The following is a 21132-nucleotide window of genomic DNA, read 5'->3' on the forward strand; positions in this document are numbered from 1 at the left end:
GATTTAAGTCACAACATGTTAATTCCAAAGAGTGAGAGAACCAAGATCTACCAGTACCTTTTCCAAGGTAAGTGACTTCGTAGTTCAAGGACACGATGAAGCTGTTTGTTTAGTGATAAAAGAATCTGAATTAGCAAAGGTGTTTAATATCCACATTAAATTAATGAAGGAGATGCGATGATTATAGCATTTGAAAGCGTGCGTTTTGATAAGCTTCAGGGGCTAAAGTATGCCGTGTATGAATAGCAGCAAAGAAGAAATTTAGATCACAAAAAGCAGGAAAAACGGGTTGTTGATGAAATCTGAACAGACACGGCAACAGATGTCGATAATTACAGTTAGAAATTTTGCTTGGTGTCGACACGCAGGCATAAGAGATCGTTGGACAGAATTATGGCGTTGTAAACAGCAATAGTGATTTGTTTATTAAGAGAACAGACAGCTTGAAAAGTCACTGGAACAAGATATACTAACATTAATTCTTCAATACAGAGGGTGTTTTGGTCGCAAAGAAGGACTTTGAGGTTGAACATGAGGACATAGGAACCAGAAACTTGTACGTCATCAAGTCAATGCAATCATTGACCTCAAGAGGTTACGTCAAGACTCAGTTCTCGTGGCAATACTACTACTACACTTTGACCGATGAGGGTTTGGAGTACTTGAGAGAGTGGTTGAATGTTCCAGAAGAGATTGTTCCAAAGACTTTGCTTGCTCCAGCTCAACCAGAGAGAGCTCAGGGAAGAAGATTTGGACAGAGAAGAGGTAACGGAGAAGGATACAGAAGAAGAGAGAGAGATTAGGTGAATTGAAGAACCAAATGTGGTTTAATTTTCGTCTTTTCTTGTAATCTGTATTTTCCCTATTAATTTTGGAATTTGGGCCTTAATCATTGCAAATTATTGTTTGAAGGGGACTCGTGGCTTGGCTCACATCAACTTTCTTTCTATTTTATGTGAAATATAATTGAAAGAACCTCATACTATAAAATAAGTGCACCATGTAGGATTTAAGAGTGTAGTAAATTACAATGTAAGCTACGAATGGATTATGATTTATGGGAGATGATGTGACCTCTTGACTGGTATGTATGACATCATCGAGATTAAGTATACGTCTAAAGGCCGCTTTAATTTATTATTAAAGAGAGTTGGCTGACTTAATATAGCTGTTAGTGTTATGATACATTAAGTAGTATGCACAAGAAAATGGGGGCACTAGAAAAACACTAGTTCGAAAATAAAGAGTAAAAAAAAAACAACTCTGGGTGAACGGATGGTCCGAAAGGGTTTAAAAAAACGAAAAAAAACATTATCTTCATCTTCGTGATTAGTGGGGAGTGGTATACATATACATACCACAATTAAGCAGAATACCTATTAAATTTAGAGGCAAATGTCTAAACCACTTCTTTCATCTATGCCAGTGTACGACAGCAGCTGGTTGGATGATGATTCGACAATATCGGGGGACAAAAAGACAAACAAGTACACACCGTTTTTTGAACCGGTGGTAAATACATTTGGAGACGGTGGGTACAGCCCACACGTGTCATATCATTACAATCCAGCTGTGTCAAGGTACCATTATGGAGTGCGACATCCAATGAAGCCATTTCGATGCATGCTAACAGATCACTTGGTGATTGGATACAAGCTATACGAACAAATGGATTTATACATGCCCCGCGCAGCAACACGGAAAGAGCTTTTAGAGTTTCATTCGGAAGATTACATCAAATTTCTAGAGTCGGTCACACCGGAAAATGCTCACAAGTATGGCGAGCAGCTTACAAAATTCAACATAAATGATGACAACCCTGTTTTCCAAGGTATGTACGACTATTGCAAGTTGTATGCTGGAGCCTCACTGGATGCGTCAAGGAAGTTGGTGAGTGGGATGAGTGACATAGCGATAAATTGGTCGGGTGGCCTCCACCACGCCAAGAAGTATGCACCAAGTGGATTTTGCTATGTGAATGACATAGTACTGGCGGCTTTGAACCTCCTCAGGGTTTTCCCGCGTGTTTTATACATAGATATCGATCTTCATCATGGTGATGGAGTTCAAGAGGCGTTTTATCTGACGGACAGGGTGATGACGGTCTCTTTCCACAAGTATGACGGGTGGTTTTTCCCTGCTACGGGAAATTATGACGAGACTGGAATAGGTAGTGGCAAGCATTTCGCCCTAAATGTGCCGCTAAGAGACGGAATAGATGACGAGTCGTATGTGCGATTATTCAAGTCGATTATGGAGAAGGTGATCACGAAATTCCAGCCTTCTGTGATCATCCAACAGTGTGGAGCCGACTCACTTGGCCATGACCGGTTGGGTGGCTTCAACTTAAACATCAAAGCACATGGAGAATGCGTTAAATTCATCAAGAGTTTTGGAATTCCTATGCTATGTGTTGGCGGAGGAGGGTACACTCCTCGAAACGTGAGTCGGCTATGGTGCTATGAAACGAGTGTTATGACAAATATGCATTTAAGATCGGAGCTACCGGGCAATCTTCCATTTAGATCATTTTTCGGACCGGACTACTCCTTACACCCCGAACTAGGCGGGAAGATCAAGAACAAGAACACCAGAGAGTATCTTGAGAATATCCGGTGTCATGCATTGGAAAACTTGCGGTATCTGGATTCGGCACCTTCCGTTTCTATGCAAGAGATTCCGCCTGATATTCAGAACATGGATGATGATGAAGAGGATGCAATTGTGTCCAGGCTGAATAAGGAAAGCGAGAGGGATCACTACATGAACGAGCAGAGATACTGGATTAGTGCTAAAGAAGATGCTGGGCCGGGCGAGTTGCTCGAATGAGGGCTGCTGTGTATAGGTATGTATAATATGAATTGTAATATAGACGAATTTGTTCCGGGATCTGCAGAATCCTCGTGAACTTGCACTACTAAGTATAAAACAGAGTTGTAATGCCTCAAAGTATCTACAAAGTATATATTTAAAGACCCACTTGACTTGCTGGACACTCGATAACATTAATCTGCAATCTTATGCAACAGCACTATTCTAACTATGTAAACGGAACGGAATCGCCACTATCCTCAAATACATTCTGGTGCTCGTAATCAAAAAGTCCTTCCCTTTGCCTGTGCCATAACCGGACAACACGGGCAAATGTCATTTCACTGGATTCAACACCCAAATTCATCAAAGTGTTAAAGCAGCAACTGATGATGAGTTTATGTTTCGGATTCACACAGCACAATCCACACACAAATAACGGCCATTGAACCATCACAAGCCGACTGTCTAACTGGTAGTAAAGGTAATCCTGAAACTGGATTTGGCCGTCGCTGCTGCTGCTGCTTCCTCTTCTCATTCTTGCATTCTTCTCACTGTTTTCCAGTTCGTGCTCCTTCTGGATATTTAGAGCCTTTTCTCTGGTAAGCGGCCCAAACATGGTAAGTTCCTCAATGCTAGAATCATTGGCCATTCCCAGCGTGTCAGCAGTGGCACCATATTTCGCCATACTAGCACTTAATCCATGGCTGCTCACACCATCATCACCCGCAGAATCTTTACCAACGACACTTGGCTCGTTAAAATGGCAGTTGAGCGCTTCCATATCTTCACTACCGACACTCCTTGCAAATGAAACTAAACATCCAAGACTTTCAATCATCCGATTAACCACATCTTGCACCATGGAGTTCTTTATTGAGAGACCATTACTACTCAGACCATCCTCCATGGTAAGAAGTCTCAGGAGACAAGCATCAACGTATAATTGCTGTGATAGGTCCAGCCAGCTGTACCAATTATCCGCCTCCTTTGAACTCCTAGTGTTTGGATTAGTGTCGTGGATGTATCCGGAGATAATAATGTTTACACCGGTCGGATTATTGTAGTGATATCCCTTCTTGTTAAGTGGATGGTAAGGTGAATCCAACGGTATTCTATAAGGTACCTGATTGTTAATTACGGTAAATGACCTGGCCTTTGAAATTGCAGCAAACAGCTTAACAATCTGCTCATTTTTCAGCGTTCCCGATCTGTTCAATACCTCAAAAATCTGGTTACCATTTTCAACACCTTGTTTAAACTTTCGAATGCACTCTATAGCGATAAATATCCCATTCATAACGTCCATGACATCATCGTTATAGCCAACATACAGATTGTAGTTCATCACCTTCCTGATTCTTTGACCACCTACCACTATAAAGTTGACGGCCTCATTATGCCTTTCAGCCTTTTTTGACTGTCCCATACTCTCATCTGAGCTCCCAGAACTATTATAACCATTAGAAGAATCAGAATTAGACCCAGAATCTAAAGAGTCATCCTTGCCAGATTTATTATGATGCCTGCTGACTTTACGTAGGGGTTTTCTTTCACCTGTGATGAAAGACTTTTTATCTTTTAGAATTGCGCTTCCATGCTCTTCAACATAGTAGCCCCCGAACAAAAACCCAAACTTTCTAAGAGCAAGACCAATGCTTGAATTCCCACTTTTCACTGCTTCCAAAAACTCCTGCATCTCATCAAAATCATGTATTATACCACCATTGAATGTAGTTAGACCTGCTAACGTTTCCATGGAACAAAACCAGAGCCACACAATAACCAACTCTAGTGAGACTGGTCTGAACTTGCAGTATTGAAGAAGCAAATTTTTGGCTCCTTTCAAGTGTGACCTCCACTGTGATCCTTCAACACCAGAAAAATCTGACCCAAGAACTAAAATCGTCATTAGAAGAGACTCTATATTTTCCAAAGTCTTTGTTTTTGAATTCATGATCAGATCCAATGCCTCCGTACACATCTTAAGATAGTCAGACCGAGACTTGCGATGAAATTCCATGGTCTGGATTCTCTGGGCATCAGAGATGCCAGTTTTAGTTTCGCTAACTTTGGTGAGCTCGTATTTAGCGGAGATTGCCAATATGGCATAGAGCAAAGGGGGGGAACTCTTTGCCTCATAGAGAAAGCACTTTATATAGGCGTTATTTAGAAAAGAGGTGGTGAATGGAATGAATTTCATCTGTATCTTGGTCACGAATATCTTTATATAGTTGATATGCGAATCCTTTGCAGACCAGCCGAAATATTCACATAAGGAGAGCAACTCCGAGGAGCTGATTGTATGGTTCAAAACATACAAATAGTCAAACCTGTGTGAAGATTTGGAAGTGGTAATAGCAATGGGTGGTGATGGATATGCGGAAAGCCCTTGCTGTTTCAATTGATGCCCTTTTTTTCTACCATTACGCTTTGATTTGCTCCTATTTGAGGTGTGCAACCATTTTTTGGTACCATTTTGTGAATCTGGCTCAGTGCCCGAGCTGACATCTGCATTTCCAGTGGATCCAACATTGGACAGAGCATAAGATGTCGGAACGTTATGAATTGGCAAATATGAAGATTGTGGTAACTGGGGTTGTTGCTGTGATTGCGTGTTGTAAAACACATTCTGTGATGAGGCCGGCTCAAAATTATAATGCTGGATGATATCATTCAAGTCTGAAATCACATTACTAGCACCGTTGATAAGATTATCGTTGACTTGCTGTTTTTGGGCAAGTGGAATGGAAGGAGTAGTAAATATGAAATGAGAAGATTGTGGCATTCGAAAGATGTCGCCCCCATTATGTCCAATCTGCTGCGAAGAGGCGCCCATATTTAAGCTGCTGCCCAGAAATTGTGTTCCTGTTGATGACGATATCACATTTGAAGGATAACCCAAGTTAGGCAAAGCCTGATGTCTAAATTCGAAGGAAGAAGGTTCTGAAACAGTTGAGGAAACACTCTTAAATGAGGGCAAAGGTTCGAAACTCCGGCTACTACCGACTCCATCATCGTTTGAAGCCTTGCCTAATGCGGCAGTACTCTGATCGGCAACATAACCGGTGGAAGGAACGAACTTGATCTTTTTCTCGTAAACACAAATTTTGTTCAAGTGGGCACAATTCCAACAGCTGGGCTTTCCTTCATCACACTTGAGCCTTCTCCTTTTACACTCTTTGCATCCTCCCCTGGAGTATTTTCGTTTTTTGATGGGACGGCGTTTAGTACTTTTCGAAGCTTTAACTAGGTTATTAGCAGACCCTTGTTGATTTCGGGATTGCGACTGTGAAAGGAGATCATTCACAGAATGAGACATGAATGCAAGCACAGCTAGACAAAAGCCACTCTATGAAAACGAAGCTAACACTATATTGATATATTTGATTTGAATTACCTGACTATTAGATAATCCATGTACAGAGTGAAGTGAGATCAATACTGTAAATAGTATAAAAAAAAAAAAGCACAAATTCCCCGATCACAACTGCAATGCAGCCGCTCAAAGATTGCCAAGGTATCGACAAGCTAAATATTGATGCCGTGTACTTGAAGTGAAAGTGTTAAGAGGTTATAACGCAGTAAAAAAAAGTGGAAGGTAAGAAATTTTGATGTTGGTTATATTTGAAAAATGAATGCAGGATAGTAAGGATGAGTAGAGTAGGATCAGATAGGAGTAAAAAAAAAAAAAAAAAGACGTTCGAAAACCTTAAGAAAATCATTATCACGTGGCAAATCCCCTGTAAAGTATTTCGAAACGAACATTATAACATCAAATTCACAAGAAACAATATCCCTTTTGGCTGAACGGCGAGAACAAACAATCGAATAAATCTAAAAGCATTACATAACCAACGCTGCACAGGTAAGAAAGTAGCAACTTCAAGGGACTTTGATGAACCGTAACCTCAATATATTGCAAAATTCCATCTTTGCAACACAGAACTTAATGCAAATTTAATAGATGTGACGGAAAATAGGCAATCGCCAGTGCAGAACAAGTAAGCCAGGAATTTGGAAACTTGTCCCGCACTCTAGAAATGGCTAAATTCGTAAGTAAACAAAAGCAACACACCTAAGAAGATGGGAGGAAGAAAGGTTAAGTAAGAAAAAACAACAAAGCCAAAAGAATATATCCTCCCGTTAAAGGATTAATTAAACCTGAGAAAGTGTATTTGGAGAGGGGACAAGGACAATGCATGGAAGGGGTTATTACGTAAAGCGGGTTATTGGAATTAAAAATTAAAATAGTAGCATAGTGAAAAAAAAGTTGAGGAAGGAAGAAAAATGGAATCAGGGGGTATAAAAAGAAAAATTCCCCAAAGGAGCCAAGTGCGATAAACAGCGAGCTCAGATGAGCATGCAAAAAGGAAAAAAAATAAAAAAATGAAGTAGACAGAAAAACAACAAACACTAACCCTATGTTTTTTCTTGTTTGAAGGATTGATCCACGTCGTTTGACATCAAAAAACATTCTTTAAATTTGGAGATTAGGGTTTGGATACACTAGTAAAGCTTCGTGTGGTATCAAATATCATTCATTTTGTTGAGATACACGTTCTTTGGGGTAATTCCAAACACACTGAGATCACTGAAAGTTGAAGAGAGAAATTCACCATCGACTGAGTCGTGTCATTTCTGCTCTTCTTTTCAATCGTTTGCATAATCGACATTACACAGGTTTGCAAAGGTTTTGTGCATAAAGTGGGAGTGGCACTTGGTATAAAAAGCCGATCGAGTACGCTTGGAGATTTGTCATTTGTTTATTTCATATTGGCTATCATTTGCAAATCACCAACGAGTTTTGTAATTGGGAGAAAATTGACATTACAGAGTATCACAGAGGGTTAGCAGTATTGGTGCTATTAAGGCAAATACCGAATCAAATATATTCAAGTACTGAAGCAAACATATTCAAGTACTGAATCAAACACATTACAAGCGCTAAGCAAACATATTACAAGTGCTAAGCAAACGTATTACAAGTATTTAAGCAGATTCAAGTGCTAGATCAACTATATTCAAGTACTGAAGCAAATACATTACAAGTGCTAAGCAAATACATTACATCAAACACATTACTTCAAGCACCAGCAGAACACATCTTCACTATTAGCATCAGCCATGATTCAAGAGCAGCTTCTTAGCCAAGAGGACGCAACCAAAAAAAGCGTGGCAGAGATCCCACAGCCACGGATGGCGGAGCAGAAAAGCATGAGGAGAGATACGATCCACTCGTATGCGAACAATTCGCCGATTTTCACGTCGAACGCCTTTGAACATAGCCCAAGCTCCCCGTTGCCCACGTATCAGCCCGTGAAGCACTCACCGCGGGTCCCAAACAAGAGCGGTCGGAGAACTTCGCGTTTGCACGGCAGCACGACAGACTGGCAGCGGTTTATCCCTCCGCTTGGCCCCGGGAAGGCCAGATTGAGTGTGGGCAACCAGAGGGCGGTCAGTACGCCCCTTCAGGAGTCGGCGGATACGAACAGGCCGTTGGAAAATGTAGCATTTGGAGAAAAGCAGCGTAGAGATGCCGGGATGCGTCCGCGGGAGACGTTCAGCGAGCCTGTGGGACGGTCTGGGCCGCGGGAACAGGTGCCAACTCCGCGGGCAGTACCGGCGGAACAGGGTTGGGGAGGAGAGAAACAACGGTGGACAAGTGGCGGGAGAAAGGAGGCACTAAAGAAAGTGAATACTTCAGGAAAGGAGGGAGTACCAAATAAGATGGAAACACTAAATAAAGAGGAAGCACAGAAGAAAATGAGTACTCCAAGAAACATGGAAACACTAAATAAAGCGAATACACTAAATAAAGTGAGTACTCCAGGAAATATGGTGCTAAATAAAGCAAATACTCCAAACAAAGTGGGCAGTTCAGCCACAGAGGACAGCTCAAGCTCGGACAAGAAAAGCAGCTTGCACCACAAGAGAGCTCCGAAGTACTGCTATGCGTGCGGAAAGCAGATAGTGGGGACCTTGGTGAAGGCAATGGGCCGGAAGTACCACGTGGGCTGCTTCAAGTGCTACGACTGCGGGAAGTTGTGTTCTGACAAGTTTTTTGCAGAGGACGTGGAGGTTGGAGAAAAGGGAGAAGTGAAAGGAGAAGTGAAAGGAGAAGTGAAAGGAGAAGTGAAAGGAGAAGTGAAAGGAGAAGTGAAAGGAGAAGTGAAAGGAGAAGAAAAAAGACAAGAACAAAAACTAGAAAAAAGACAGAAGAATACCATCCAGGTCCCCCTCTGTGAGTACGACTACTTCAGGCGCATTAACCTGATATGCTACAACTGCAACCGGGCGATAAGAGGGTCGTACATCACGGCAATAGGCCGGAAGTACCACCCGGAGCACTTCTACTGCGAGGTTTGCCATCGGGTGTTCGAGACTGAGGACTACTACGAACACGGCGGCCGTATATACTGCCACTACCACTACTCGCTGCTGTACGCGTCCCACTGCGAGGCATGCAAGTCGGCGATCTTGAAGCAGTACGTGGAGATGCACCGGGGAGGCAGCGAGCAGCAGTGGCACCCGGAGTGTTTCATGATTCACAAGTTCTGGGGGGTGGATGTGACCGTTGACTGCACGGGGGAGGTGCAAGGTGTGGCGGAGAGTGGTGCTGGTGGTGGCAGCAACAGTGAGGGGGAGAAGACAGACACTCCTACACCACAGGCACTCCTGGCGATGGAGGCAGCACTTGAGAAGATGACCATCTCGATCTGGGTGACGCTCTCGGAGTTCGAGGAGGCGTGTGCAACGTGCATCTCGGACATGCTTCACGCGGCAACAGTCAGCAACAAGTCTCAGGGGCTGGTTGCGTCGGGCAGGCTCGTTTTGAAGATCGAGTGCCTGTTCAAGGGCATCGACACGTTGAACGAGTACGCTCGGACGAACGGGTTGCACATCGACTACAAGAAGGACAGATACTGCAAGATGTCGGCCCTCACGAAGGAGCCCCGCAGCTTGTCGTCGAAGCTGATGTCGTATCTAACGTTTCTCCGGGACAGCAGCCAGCGGAGCGTGTCGCAGTCGAAAGACTCGCGGGAGTTGCTCTCGATGATCTCGATGCTGGCCCACTACATCAAGCTAATCTCCCGCAACACGCTCATGCACTCCTTGGAGTACAACCGGCTCACTGGCACCACTGGGGCCACCGACCGGTACCTGGGGGCGATTTCCGCCCACCGCGGGTGTCCTGACGACATTTTCGCCGTGCTCCGCGTGCCTTACCGGGCCACCGGCGCGTGCCAGGCCTGCCAGAAGAGCATCGAGGCCCGTTGCTTCCGGTTCGGCGGCCTGCGATGGCACCCGGCCTGCCTCCGGTGTGCCCGGTGCGGTCTGCAGCTTGATGCCGGGCCTGGCAGCCCCCTGGTGAGCGAAATTTCCTACAATGCCTCCACCCAGGCCGTTTTGTGCGAGGACTGCGGCTCAGACGACCCGGATGCTCACTACGGGTTCGCCGAGGTCTCATCCTACCAGCAGCTAATCTATCTCTTGCAGATTGCCCTGGTACGGTCCGAGCACGCCATGGCCAAGCGGGGGTTGATCTCCCAGGCCACAGATGGCCGCCGGTTGCAGCAGGACGACCGGTACTCGCAGCAGGTGCTGGACATCACGCGGATGCGGTCCCTGAGACAGAACCGCAAGGTAGGCAGTGCTGCTGGCGAGCTGCGGCGGTCGGTCATTGTCGAGGCGCCGGAGGCCTCGACGGCGGGGACCGAGGAGGGGGAGGGATCAAATGAAAATGAATCGAAGGATGGATTGAAGGATGGATTGAAGGAGGAATTAGGAGATGGATCGAAAGATGGATTAGGAGATGGATTAGGAGATGGATTAAAGGATAAATTAAAGGACGGCTTAAATGAAAATAAATTACTCCACACCTCTGTCCCATCCACCAAATATACACCCTCCTCAAGAAGATCATCCAAGTTCCTTCACAAAAACCGCAGTCTAGGCCGCCGCGGCTCAAAGAGATTGACTATCGAAGACGTCCCAATGGAGTCCACCCCTTCCAATGTCAACCTAGACGCCACCTCCAACTTGTTGAAGAACGAAAAGGGCCTCACCTTGGACGATATTCCTCGCATCGTCTCCTCAGAGCAGGCCAGGGAGTACCGGCCGAACGCCTTCCGCTTCCAGAAACGCAACTATGAGACTGCCACGTCCACGTTGCCCGTCCCAAAGCCTGTCCGGAAGCGTCTAAGCAAGAGCCTGAAGGCGGCAAGTTCTGGTGCAGAGGTGGCCAAGGCACCTGCGGGAAACCGGGCGAACCTGCAGAGCACGAGGCACGAGAAATCCGCCTCCGCCTCCGCGTCCGACGCTGATCGACGCGTCGAGCTCGAGGACTCCGTTCTGGGTACCGCCGAGAAATCTGCTGCTGCGGCCTCCCCTGACATCCAGGCTGGCACACCCTTGCACCAGACACCCAAACGGTTCTCGGAGCTGTCTCCTTTGCAGTACGAGCAGCTGAGACATGTTGCAGCGTTTGCATTGCACATTCTTCTGAGTGACCAGCTCACGCTTGAGGACTGTGTTTCGTTCATTGACGTGCAGCGGACGCCCTCGTTCTGGGGCAAGCTCTTTGGTGGAAACAAGAAGAATGCATACACAAACGTGCACAAGATCTTCGGAGAGCCTCTCGAGGCCGTTTCTGCCAAGTATGGCGTCGACAGCGATCTCGGTGTCGGTCCGGAGAAACTCCGCATTCCTACACTTGTTGACGAGATTATCAATGCCATGAGGACCAAGGATCTCAGTGCGGAGGGTGTTTTCCGATTAAACGGCAACATCCGGCGCTTGAAGAAGCTGATGGGCGAGATTGATGCCCACCCAAACACCGTCCCGGATCTGTACAGCGAAAACCAGATTCAGCTAGCTGCTTTGCTCAAGAAGTTTGCGCGTGGTCTCCCGGACCCTTTGCTTACTTTCAAGCTCTACGATTTGTTCATCCTCTCGCAGAAGTATGCCGATGAGCCCGAGAAACGCGACCGGATCCTCAAGTTGGCCTATGCGATGCTCCCGAAAGTGCACAGAGACTTGACCGAGGTGTTGCTTGCATTTTTGAACTGGGTCGCCACCTTCTGCCACATCGATGAGGAGACCGGATCCAAGATGGACATCCACAACTTGGCAACAGTCCTCACTCCAAACATTCTATACTCGAAGCCAAAGAATACCGCTAAGATGCCTGACTCCACCGAACTGATTCCTAACGGAGAAAACCACTTCTTGGCCATCGAAGTTGTTAACACCATGATCGAAAAGCATGATGATCTTAGTGTCATACCACCCGATCTCTTGACTTTGTACAGAGGTGCCGGGCTTGCGGATCCTTCCAAAAAGAACAAGCTTAGCACGAAAGAAATCATGATTATGTGCAAGCAGGCATACGAGAACAACCCGGAGTTGCTTCAAAGATGGGTCGAATGAGTTCCACTTTAGATCTCATGGCTTATTTTTATTTTTATTTTTATTGTTATTGTTATTCTTATTCTTCATTACTCTATTTTATTTTCTTTCTACTTGATATTATTTCATTTCTTCTCCCGCTATGCTTCTTACTTTTTTATTCGTTTTATTATCCCTTGATTGCTTCTTTCCTTTTTTTACTTCATCCGTTTGCTTTTGCTTCTAATTGCTGTATAATAATGAATCCTGTAACAATCTACCTCTGTTCCGCATGTACCTTCACTTCTTCCCCTTCTCCGATCCTTCACCATTATCATCAACTACTCCATTACCCTCCTCCTGCTTAGTGTAAACCACCTTTGGCGACTGTAATGCTCCTCTTCCAATAAAACCAAGCATCACTTTAAACCTGTCACTGCTGCCTGTAAGAGCCGCATTCAACAAATCATTCTTCTGACTCACATCCTCCCGGCGTTTCTTCAAGATATCTATCATCTCATACTGTGAGGCGCATCGTGGACACACCAGCTCATCACCTTCATTTCCAGCAACCAAACTGGCCTGTGATCCAGCAAACGATGTTAGACAGTGCTCGTGAAACGAGTGACCACACTTGAAATGGACAAGTGGGAAAGTTAAAGGCTGACCGCAGGCTGAACATTTAGTCTGATTGATCGTCTGGGGCTGCTTGAGTAAACCGTTTATCCCTGATTCAACTACCTTCAAGTCGCTTCTATAGGAGTCGACCAACTTTTGGTTGTTCTGAATCTCGATCTTCTGTCTCTGGATATAGTTTAGAAGATACTGTTTCACCAATCCAAGCTTCACAAAGCTCTTGCCGCCGCCTAAACTGATCTGCTTTATGATCTCTAGCGGTGACATCAGCTTCTCGTCTCCAATTTTGTATATCAACTTCTGGATTCTCTCCTCTCCAACCTCGTTGTATATCTTCTCACTTGACGTGAATACCGATAGTCCCAACCGGTACAAATCCGTCTCCTTGCTTCCGTACTTCTCGATTATCTCGCAGCACCGATCATAATCCTCTTTCATGACTGCTGATCTAAATATGTCGAGTGCAACTCCTTCTGACGACTCATCTGCTGCTTCTCTCACTATAGTCTCACCCTCGCTAAAATCTGCAACACTGGAAAGAAGAAGAAGCGAAGTCTGGTCCTCCAAATTCCAGTTATTCTCATCTCTTATAATTTTCAAAAGAGACACAGCCTTGCCCTCCCAGTTCCGCACACTATTCTCATGATCAGTATCTGCTTTTCCATCCGGCTTCTCCCTAGCAAGTGACAAATACATCTCGTACAACGTGATCAACAAATCCTTCTTGTCACTCTCCTTTCCTCCAAACTTGTTGTAACTCTCAACACACGCCTCTAAGAATATCACAAACTCATGTGGATGATTCACAAAACATTTAAAGATAATTCTTGGCCGCGGTGGTAAGTACGTCGGATCTTTGGGTATAATAGCGGTTCCAACTGTTGAACTTGTCGCCGAACTGGTATCCTCTTTGAAAGAGGTGCCATTTCCACCCATAAATGCCACAAACTGTTTGTAAGATGTAAGAAGAGGGTGATTAAGGCTGCCACTTGCCTTGGAATGGGAAGAGCTTTTCTCGAATGAGGAAGAAGCAGTCGATATTTGGTCGCTAAGTGCTGCTTCAGCCTGATAGCTACCAGTGAAAACATCAATAAGAAGCTGCGTTGTCTCATTGGGAAGCTCATCCAGCAACTGCTTCACTTTATCAAGTAGGACACGAAGAAGATCATCCACGGGTAGACTTCTCATGTATGCCAGGGCTGCTTTTGGCTTATGAAGATCATTCAATTGGATATCAACAACAAGTGAGGCCATATTAAATTTCCGAGCAATAGAAGATGCTATACTACAATATCCGCTGTCTCTACAAAGCGATATCACTGTTTCCTTATCAAAATCCTTGGATGCTTCGCCCTCCAACGTTTTTACTTCATGGTCTTCGTCGATTTCAATAGAGTCAACAAATTCCTTGATTTTCTTATCCTGCTTTAACTTGCAGTACGAACAGAGAAGAAGAGTCACGTGATCCTGATTCGACGTTCCAAAAGCGACCAGCGCCTCTAAATATTTCGTGAGGTGTGGGATCATCGAGTTTTCCTTATATTTGCGAATCACCTCACTTGTTCTCCCCAACCCAATGCATTTAATGTATTCATCAATGGCGCCAGAGTAGTCTGCCTGTTTCTCATAGAGATAGTCAGCGTAACGCTGTTCGATTTCCATGATCTTATCATCTTCCGATTGGAAATCCTTAGCCAGTTGTATTGCCATAGGGAAAAGATCGCTTTTGGTGAGAATATCAAGCTTTTGCAAAAGTGTCTTCTCATGTAGCCTATAAAGCATTCCATCCATGGTGTATAGATACGGGCTGCCCCACATTTCAAAAATATTCACCACAGTGCTTGTCAAAGCTTGGTTAAAGGCAATAAATCTGCCAATTATATCAACTATTAAAAGCCCACTTGTCGAAACGCTAGTTTCCATAGAGTCGACATTCCCATCGCTGTTTCCAGTCAAAGATTCACTCCTTGAAGTAACAAACAATATGTAACGCTCGTTGTACACGAATAACCTGCTTTTAGAAATGTTGATCAAAAGATTGTGCGTTTTCCCCTTGCTGTTATAAAACTGGAGACCTTCTTTCCTAGCCACGACCAGTCTCTTTGTCTTATCGGAATCACCAGATATAATACCCGTGCAATTTACATCGGCACCTTTCTGTCCTTCGAGAATCTGTTCTGATTCAGTTGTGTTCCGGGTCGATGTTCGAATTGTTAAGGTTTTCGATGTTGTAGTTACAAAGAGCAGAGTATCATCTTTGAATTGGACAGAGGTGACAGGATCTTCATTCTGATACACAACTTTCTGCCTGGAACCTCTGTCATGTATAAAATCGCCCCTTACTAAAATCACAGTACCATTTGCATACCCAAATGCCAACGTTTTGAAATCGCTTGTGTACGAAAAGCATGTTAAAGGATGATTATTAGGACCGTTGGAAATCACACATTGACTCAAGTAATCAGCTTCGTAATCGACTGCTTTTGTCATCGATAGAAGTTTCTTGATACTCCATAGCTTTAGGATCGTGGGCTTGCCCTGAACCTCCGCAATTGAACACAGTATTCGGGGTGTAGCATCTGCTGAAATTCCTATATGAAAAATATTGGTTATGGTGTAAGAAGAATCATAAGCTTGAAATGAATACTTGAGCTTGAACTTGCGGTCAATAAACTTGATAATCGATTTCGAGTTTGCAATGACCAAAAAATCGGCCGTTGAGCCTATTGCTGTGACCGTTGGATCGGAATAAAGTGTTTTGCCTCGTTCCTGCCCATAGTTAGGATCTTTAATAGGAATACAGTCAAAAAACGGGAACTGCCTCCAAGAGGAAAGTGACATCTCAATTGTCCAGCCTAAGAAGAGATCCTCCTAAATATATCAAAGCCTATACTATACGTTGTAGTATTCAGAACGGTCCAATTAAAGGCCACATGGTTCCATCTCTATTCACATGTGATACATCGCTGTTACTCCAAGTTTTTTTTATTTTTTATTTTTTTAGTGCGCCATGCCTAAGATAGGACAACAATAATAGTGAAGACACAAAAAAAAGTTTATGCTAAGGAAGTATCAGACTGCACCGCCACATATTTAAAACATGTCTGATGCTAGTACGCTTAGGCAATGGTAATGAGCCAGTTTAAATTTATAGAAAGATTTTGCAATGCTCAGATATTATATATTGAATAAAAACTGTTCTTCCGAAAATAAATGATTTAGCTGAAAATCGATATACACACCGTAATATCTGTTTCCATATGGCTTGCACCGCCACAATACATAAATACCAGCACCAGCCAATCAGACCAACACATGACTCTAAATAAAGTTACTTCTTCCGAATACTCTCCAATAGATACAACACCACGGTCAAATATATTAAGCGATAGAGAAAGCAGCAGCGACAGTAGCAGTTTAGTTTCTTATAATGAAGAAATCAAATATTTTAATCCGTACGTGCCATCTGCCATATTCCATAGAAAATCAAATTCAGAATTCGACAATCCCTACTCAAATTCACTTTGGTACTACACCAGAGGGAACGATGGAGAGGAAATAAGAAAAATTGAAGAGAGAAGAAAGACCATGCGGGCACTCTCTGGAGGCAAAAAGGAAGCTTTGGGTAGAAGCAAGTCGGAAATTAATAGAAGAACAAGCAATAAAGCAACCTTTGCCAAAGAAACAACTGCAAGTTCAAAAACCAGATCCCACTCACTTCGAAGAGTGAAGAAACAGGGCCTGGTTGTAGCCATTTCTGAGCCATTTTCTCCATTCGATCCTCTTTATCAAAAAGAAAAGCGGCCATTGCAAGATCTCATTCCATCCCTTGAGCTAGAGAGTATATGCAAGGCAAGCTTGCATCATTTTGAACTTTTGGCCTCATTGAAGCAATCTCTCAACGAGTATTTGGAGCAAAATGTGATTCTCATGAACCAGAAGCACAAGAGGCTTCTTTTTGGAAACAACGAAACCATGAACAGTGTGTATAAGATACTATACCAGAAGATAAAAGGAAAGCAGCAAATAAACATCGAAGTTATCAATGATTATTTAAGCAGAGCCTTGAGAGTGTATCCATCATATATATTTCACAGATCGCAGCGAAGGTTTGTGGTCGAAAAGATGGTAAGCGAGAAAAGTCAGAAGTTTGAGGGATGGTTGGCATCAATCAAGAATATTCTTCTGGTGGATGGATACACAAATCTTGGGGAAGCATTGACAGCTCCGGTAGCAGATCTTGAAAAAATGATTAATTTCTTTCAGAATAATCTTAACACAAGTGATCCTGCTGAAGTAAGTGCACTCAACAAGATAACAAAGCTTCGTGGATATATTAATAGTCAGAATTTGAGAAGTTCTGAGAGATCGACGCAAACTGAGGATGAACTTCCGTTTTTTGAGATTCCAGCAACATGGAAAACACAAAACAAGCAGAAATGGCGGGAAATGAGTAGATATTCCGCAGAGGATCAAAGCATAATGTATCTCCGCAGTGAGATCCAGGTATCAATGGCAGGATTTAAGAGCTGGTACAAGCAATTGAAGACCAAATGCCTGGATGAAATAGAGTGTGTAATACGCAACACCATTCATATTGCAACCATATTCAACAACATGTCGCAGGATGTGATGGAAAGTTCACCGGGTACAACAGGAAGAAGTAGTTCTGGCAAAGACATGACACCAAGAACGGAATTATTTTACGAGAATTCGGTGGGTAGTACCTATCAGATGTATTTGAACAAATGCGAGCGCGAAAAGCAACAAGTTTCGATGTACTTGCTCAAATTTGAGGTTTCCATGAACTCACGCAACACTTTGTTTACTGGATATGTGAAGGAGGTTCTGGAGGGTACAACGAGCTCGGAGATAAAGAATATCGAGTCTAAGATGAGCATAATCACATCTTTAAGCAAGCTCCTAGAATGCATGAAACAGTATGAAATGATGACTTTTGCGAGATTTATCCTGGCTTTGAAAAGTTTTACAGCCGCACCGCTTGCTGACAGTGCAAGGAGTGTTTCTGGGTGGCATGAAATGCAAGCCCAAGAGATTATTCGCCGTTTCAATTCGATGAGAAAGACTCATAAGGCTATTTTGAGAGATATGTATAGCCAACAGTCTAGCGTCGAAAGTCTCAGTCGGCGGATAGGCACATCAGCAGCCACAGAAAAGGTTCTTGATATCCTAAAGTGAAAAGAGTGATTGCTTAGACAACGGACGGCTTTTGTTAGTGGTACTTGGTTAAACGATTTCGAAATATTTATAGATTGAACAGGCTGCCACCGCATTATTTTATTTTTATTTTAGTTTTTTCTTTGTGTGGGGAACTCAAGCGGGAATTCGCTGAATTCGCTCCTATTGTCATTCCAGTCGATCGTCCCCATTATTTTCTCGAACCTGGTAACTGTGATACTGGGTATGTATAAGTGAGATGGCGAAGTAAGTACATAAATATTTAGGTTGAATATCACATCTATCCGAATTCCAGAGGTGTATATATTAAATTCACATCAAGACTACACTTGATATCCTGAACGAGATGCAGGAAGCGTAAGTAGTGATTTATTAGCTACGTCTCACAAGTTTGAAAAATGCATACTAACTGAAATATTACCAACTAAAGAGACCAAATACAGCTGCTTGAGCTTTTACAGTCAGTGTCATGTGAGCAATACTTCCCATTGTTTGAGAAGTTGGATATAAATGCCGATCTTTTGTCGATAATGGACAAACCAGCGCTAAAGGAGATGGGCATTACGAAAGTTGGAGATCGGCTTAGAATCGAGATTGTAATCTCGTTACTCAACATTGAAAAAATACAGTCGAGGATTCCCATTCAGAAGCTTGCGGACTCAATCAAGGAGTCTTATACGGGACTCATGGATGTGGAAGAGTTCACGATGAATCAGGTGAAACAGACTAGAGAGAACAATGGACAGAAATTGAGCTCTTCGGAAGCTTTGGCAGGTTCGCAGAAGAACATAATCAGGGTCATCACACAGGATGGTAAAGACCACAAGATTGATATTACGAAGTGCTTTAATTCAACAGCCATAAAAAAGCGGATATTGCAGGAAACAGGGATATCGAGTCCGCTTATTGCAGACGAGTGGTCCACATACTACATAGACAGCAAGAAGTCGGTCCATCTAATGTTCAACATCGAGCTTGCAACAATCTGCAACTCTCCCAGCAGTAAGGAGAAGGGTAGGATCATCTTTTGCCGTACTGGTGAGGCACCTTCTGCTGCCGCTATTGATAAATCAAACAGCATTCTTTCCATGTATGGAGAAAGCAAGACAGGCGATCCGGAAAGGGGATCGATGCTTCTTCGCAACATTATGGGTCAGAGACCTCCCAGCCAGCTTATTTCTACGAATTTGAGCGAGTATTTCCCGGATGTTGGTCCAATCGAATTGAAGAAAGTGATGAGAAACTCGTACAGGATGTCTGTTTACGGCAATAAAGTTATGCAGCGGCAATCAATGCAGAGTCTTGGCAACAGATTAAGCAATGCTAGCAGTCTTTCGAAAGCTGTGAATTCGAGAAATTCGATTTACTCGAACTTCTCAATGATGAGCCGGCCGGATTCCATGATGAGTGGAATATCTGCCGCGCACGTGTCTACTGGTTTCCCTATGAGGATTAACCAGACAGTTGGCGATGTTCTTTTGTCGAGCAATCGGGCATTGAGAGATACTGGAAGGGGCATGAATAGCAATGAAGATGAGAATGGGAATGAAGATGATGAAGAGGAGAGGGATGAAGATGACTTGCTTGATGGAGAATATGAGGATGAGGATGAGGATGAAGGGGAAGATGACACGGAAACAGAAACTGAAGAAGGCGTTGAAAGCAAGGTCAAAACCGCAGTCCGGCTTATTTCAGGTTCACACTCTGTAGAAAAGGTCAACGCTGTAGGCGAAGACACTTTGAAAGCAGTATCTGACGATAAGACAGATGAGGCATCTGGTGAGCAGGACTCTTCATCGATCAGTCTTCTAGAAGAGGAAGATGATGGTGTGAACAGTCTCACGAGAGCTTACAGTAAGATGATGAAGCCAGATATGGATGGAAGCATCGAGAACATATGGGCGAATGAGATCAGCAAAGGGCCATCGGTGTGGCATAAAGGTGCAAAGATCGGGCAGGGGTCGTATGGGTCTGTTTTTCTTGGTTTGGATGGTCTTACTGGAGAACTTATGGCGGTTAAAGAGGTTGATCTACCGACATCCTCGGAGGACTCTAGAAACAGAATGGTGGTGGCATTAAAGAGAGAGATGGATCTTCTTCGGGAGTTGCACCATGAGAATATTGTCAGGTATCTTGGAACAGCTTCGGACACCAAGAAGATGTACATTTTTCTCGAGTACATTCCTGGAGGCTCTGTTTCCTCAATGCTTCACACATATGGTCCATTTGAGGAGCCACTAGTGAGAAACTTCCTTACGCAGGTGCTCATTGGAGTCAGATTCTTGCACAATAACGGCATCATCCACAGGGACATCAAAGGTGCCAACGTTTTGATCGATATAAATGGAACTGTGAAGATTGGAGACTTTGGCATTTCGAAAAAAATCACACCGCACCGAGTTCTGGAGACAGATGTGCAAGACGATAGTGAGAAAAAGAACAGGAGGGTTTCATTTCAGGGTTCCGTTTACTGGATGGCTCCTGAGGTGGTGAAGCAAACGGCATCTACAGAAAAATCAGACATCTGGTCTGTGGGCTGTCTGGCCGTGGAGATGTTCACCGCCGAACATCCGTACCCCGGATTTTCCCAGATGCAGGCCATCTTCAGAATAGGAAATATGGTACTACCAGAATATCCAGCTGATTCATCACCCGAGGCAAAAGACTTCCTAGATTTAGCTTTTGAAACAGATTACCGTAAAAGAGTTAGTGCGGCAAAACTACTAAAGCATCCATTCCTAAAGCCGGTGCTCATGTTTAGAAAAAAGGTTAAACAGCAGAGGCTGGCGACGGCTGAGATCATGTGACAAAGCACGTGACGTATGCTCATATTTTTGCGTCGGTGGGTCTGGCTTGCGCAAGTTGCGTTGTAGATTATATTTTGTTATATTTGTATATCAGCTGTTGTAATGGACAATATGAATTCTAAAAATGGAGAGTTGGTGCTTTGCATGTGGGAAAACAAGCGGTAGTGAACAGACACAAGCAACGAAGTACGGAGTGTAAGGATGTATTCTCTCTTACGGGTCACGCGGTCCCTGAACTGTATTTAAATCTAAAGAAATTCCGCGCAGTGTATATTTGCCCACCACCACA

The 21132-nt window shown here is 43.8% G+C and overlaps 6 protein-coding genes across 6 annotated transcripts; 4 read left to right on the forward strand and 2 right to left on the reverse strand.

Moving 5' to 3' along the window:
• Window positions 1-15: 15 nt before the first annotated feature.
• Window positions 16-803, forward strand: RPS10B (ribosomal 40S subunit protein S10B; the record flags this gene model as incomplete). Its single annotated transcript, XM_041281208.1, has 2 exons — window positions 16-67; window positions 493-803. The coding sequence occupies 2 exons, from the start codon at window positions 16-18 to the stop codon at window positions 801-803; spliced, it is 363 nt and encodes a 120-aa protein (XP_041138999.1).
• A 592-nt stretch (window positions 804-1395) lies between these two features.
• HOS2 (histone deacetylase) lies at window positions 1396-2829 on the forward strand (the record flags this gene model as incomplete). Its single annotated transcript, XM_041281209.1, has 1 exon — window positions 1396-2829. One exon carries the CDS (start codon window positions 1396-1398, stop codon window positions 2827-2829), a length of 1434 nt encoding a protein of 477 aa, XP_041139000.1.
• Window positions 2830-3040: 211 nt separating this feature from the next.
• BRETT_002689 (uncharacterized protein) lies at window positions 3041-6133 on the reverse strand (the record flags this gene model as incomplete). Its single annotated transcript, XM_041281210.1, has 1 exon — window positions 3041-6133. One exon carries the CDS (start codon window positions 6131-6133, stop codon window positions 3041-3043), a length of 3093 nt encoding a protein of 1030 aa, XP_041139001.1.
• Window positions 6134-7938: 1805 nt separating this feature from the next.
• Window positions 7939-12243, forward strand: BRETT_002690 (uncharacterized protein; the record flags this gene model as incomplete). The annotated part of the gene is made up of 1 exon (XM_041281211.1): window positions 7939-12243. One exon carries the CDS (start codon window positions 7939-7941, stop codon window positions 12241-12243), a length of 4305 nt encoding a protein of 1434 aa, XP_041139002.1.
• A 258-nt stretch (window positions 12244-12501) lies between these two features.
• BRETT_002691 (uncharacterized protein) lies at window positions 12502-15678 on the reverse strand (the record flags this gene model as incomplete). Its single annotated transcript, XM_041281212.1, has 1 exon — window positions 12502-15678. One exon carries the CDS (start codon window positions 15676-15678, stop codon window positions 12502-12504), a length of 3177 nt encoding a protein of 1058 aa, XP_041139003.1.
• Window positions 15679-16152: 474 nt separating this feature from the next.
• BRETT_002692 (uncharacterized protein) lies at window positions 16153-20843 on the forward strand (the record flags this gene model as incomplete). Its single annotated transcript, XM_041281213.1, has 3 exons — window positions 16153-18032; window positions 18271-18282; window positions 18467-20843. The coding sequence occupies 3 exons, from the start codon at window positions 16153-16155 to the stop codon at window positions 20841-20843; spliced, it is 4269 nt and encodes a 1422-aa protein (XP_041139004.1).
• Window positions 20844-21132: the final 289 nt, after the last annotated feature.

This window comes from Brettanomyces bruxellensis, chromosome 9, assembly GCF_011074885.1.
Source record: "Brettanomyces bruxellensis chromosome 9, complete sequence".
NCBI classification, from domain to species: Eukaryota; Fungi; Ascomycota; class Pichiomycetes; order Pichiales; family Pichiaceae; genus Brettanomyces; species Brettanomyces bruxellensis.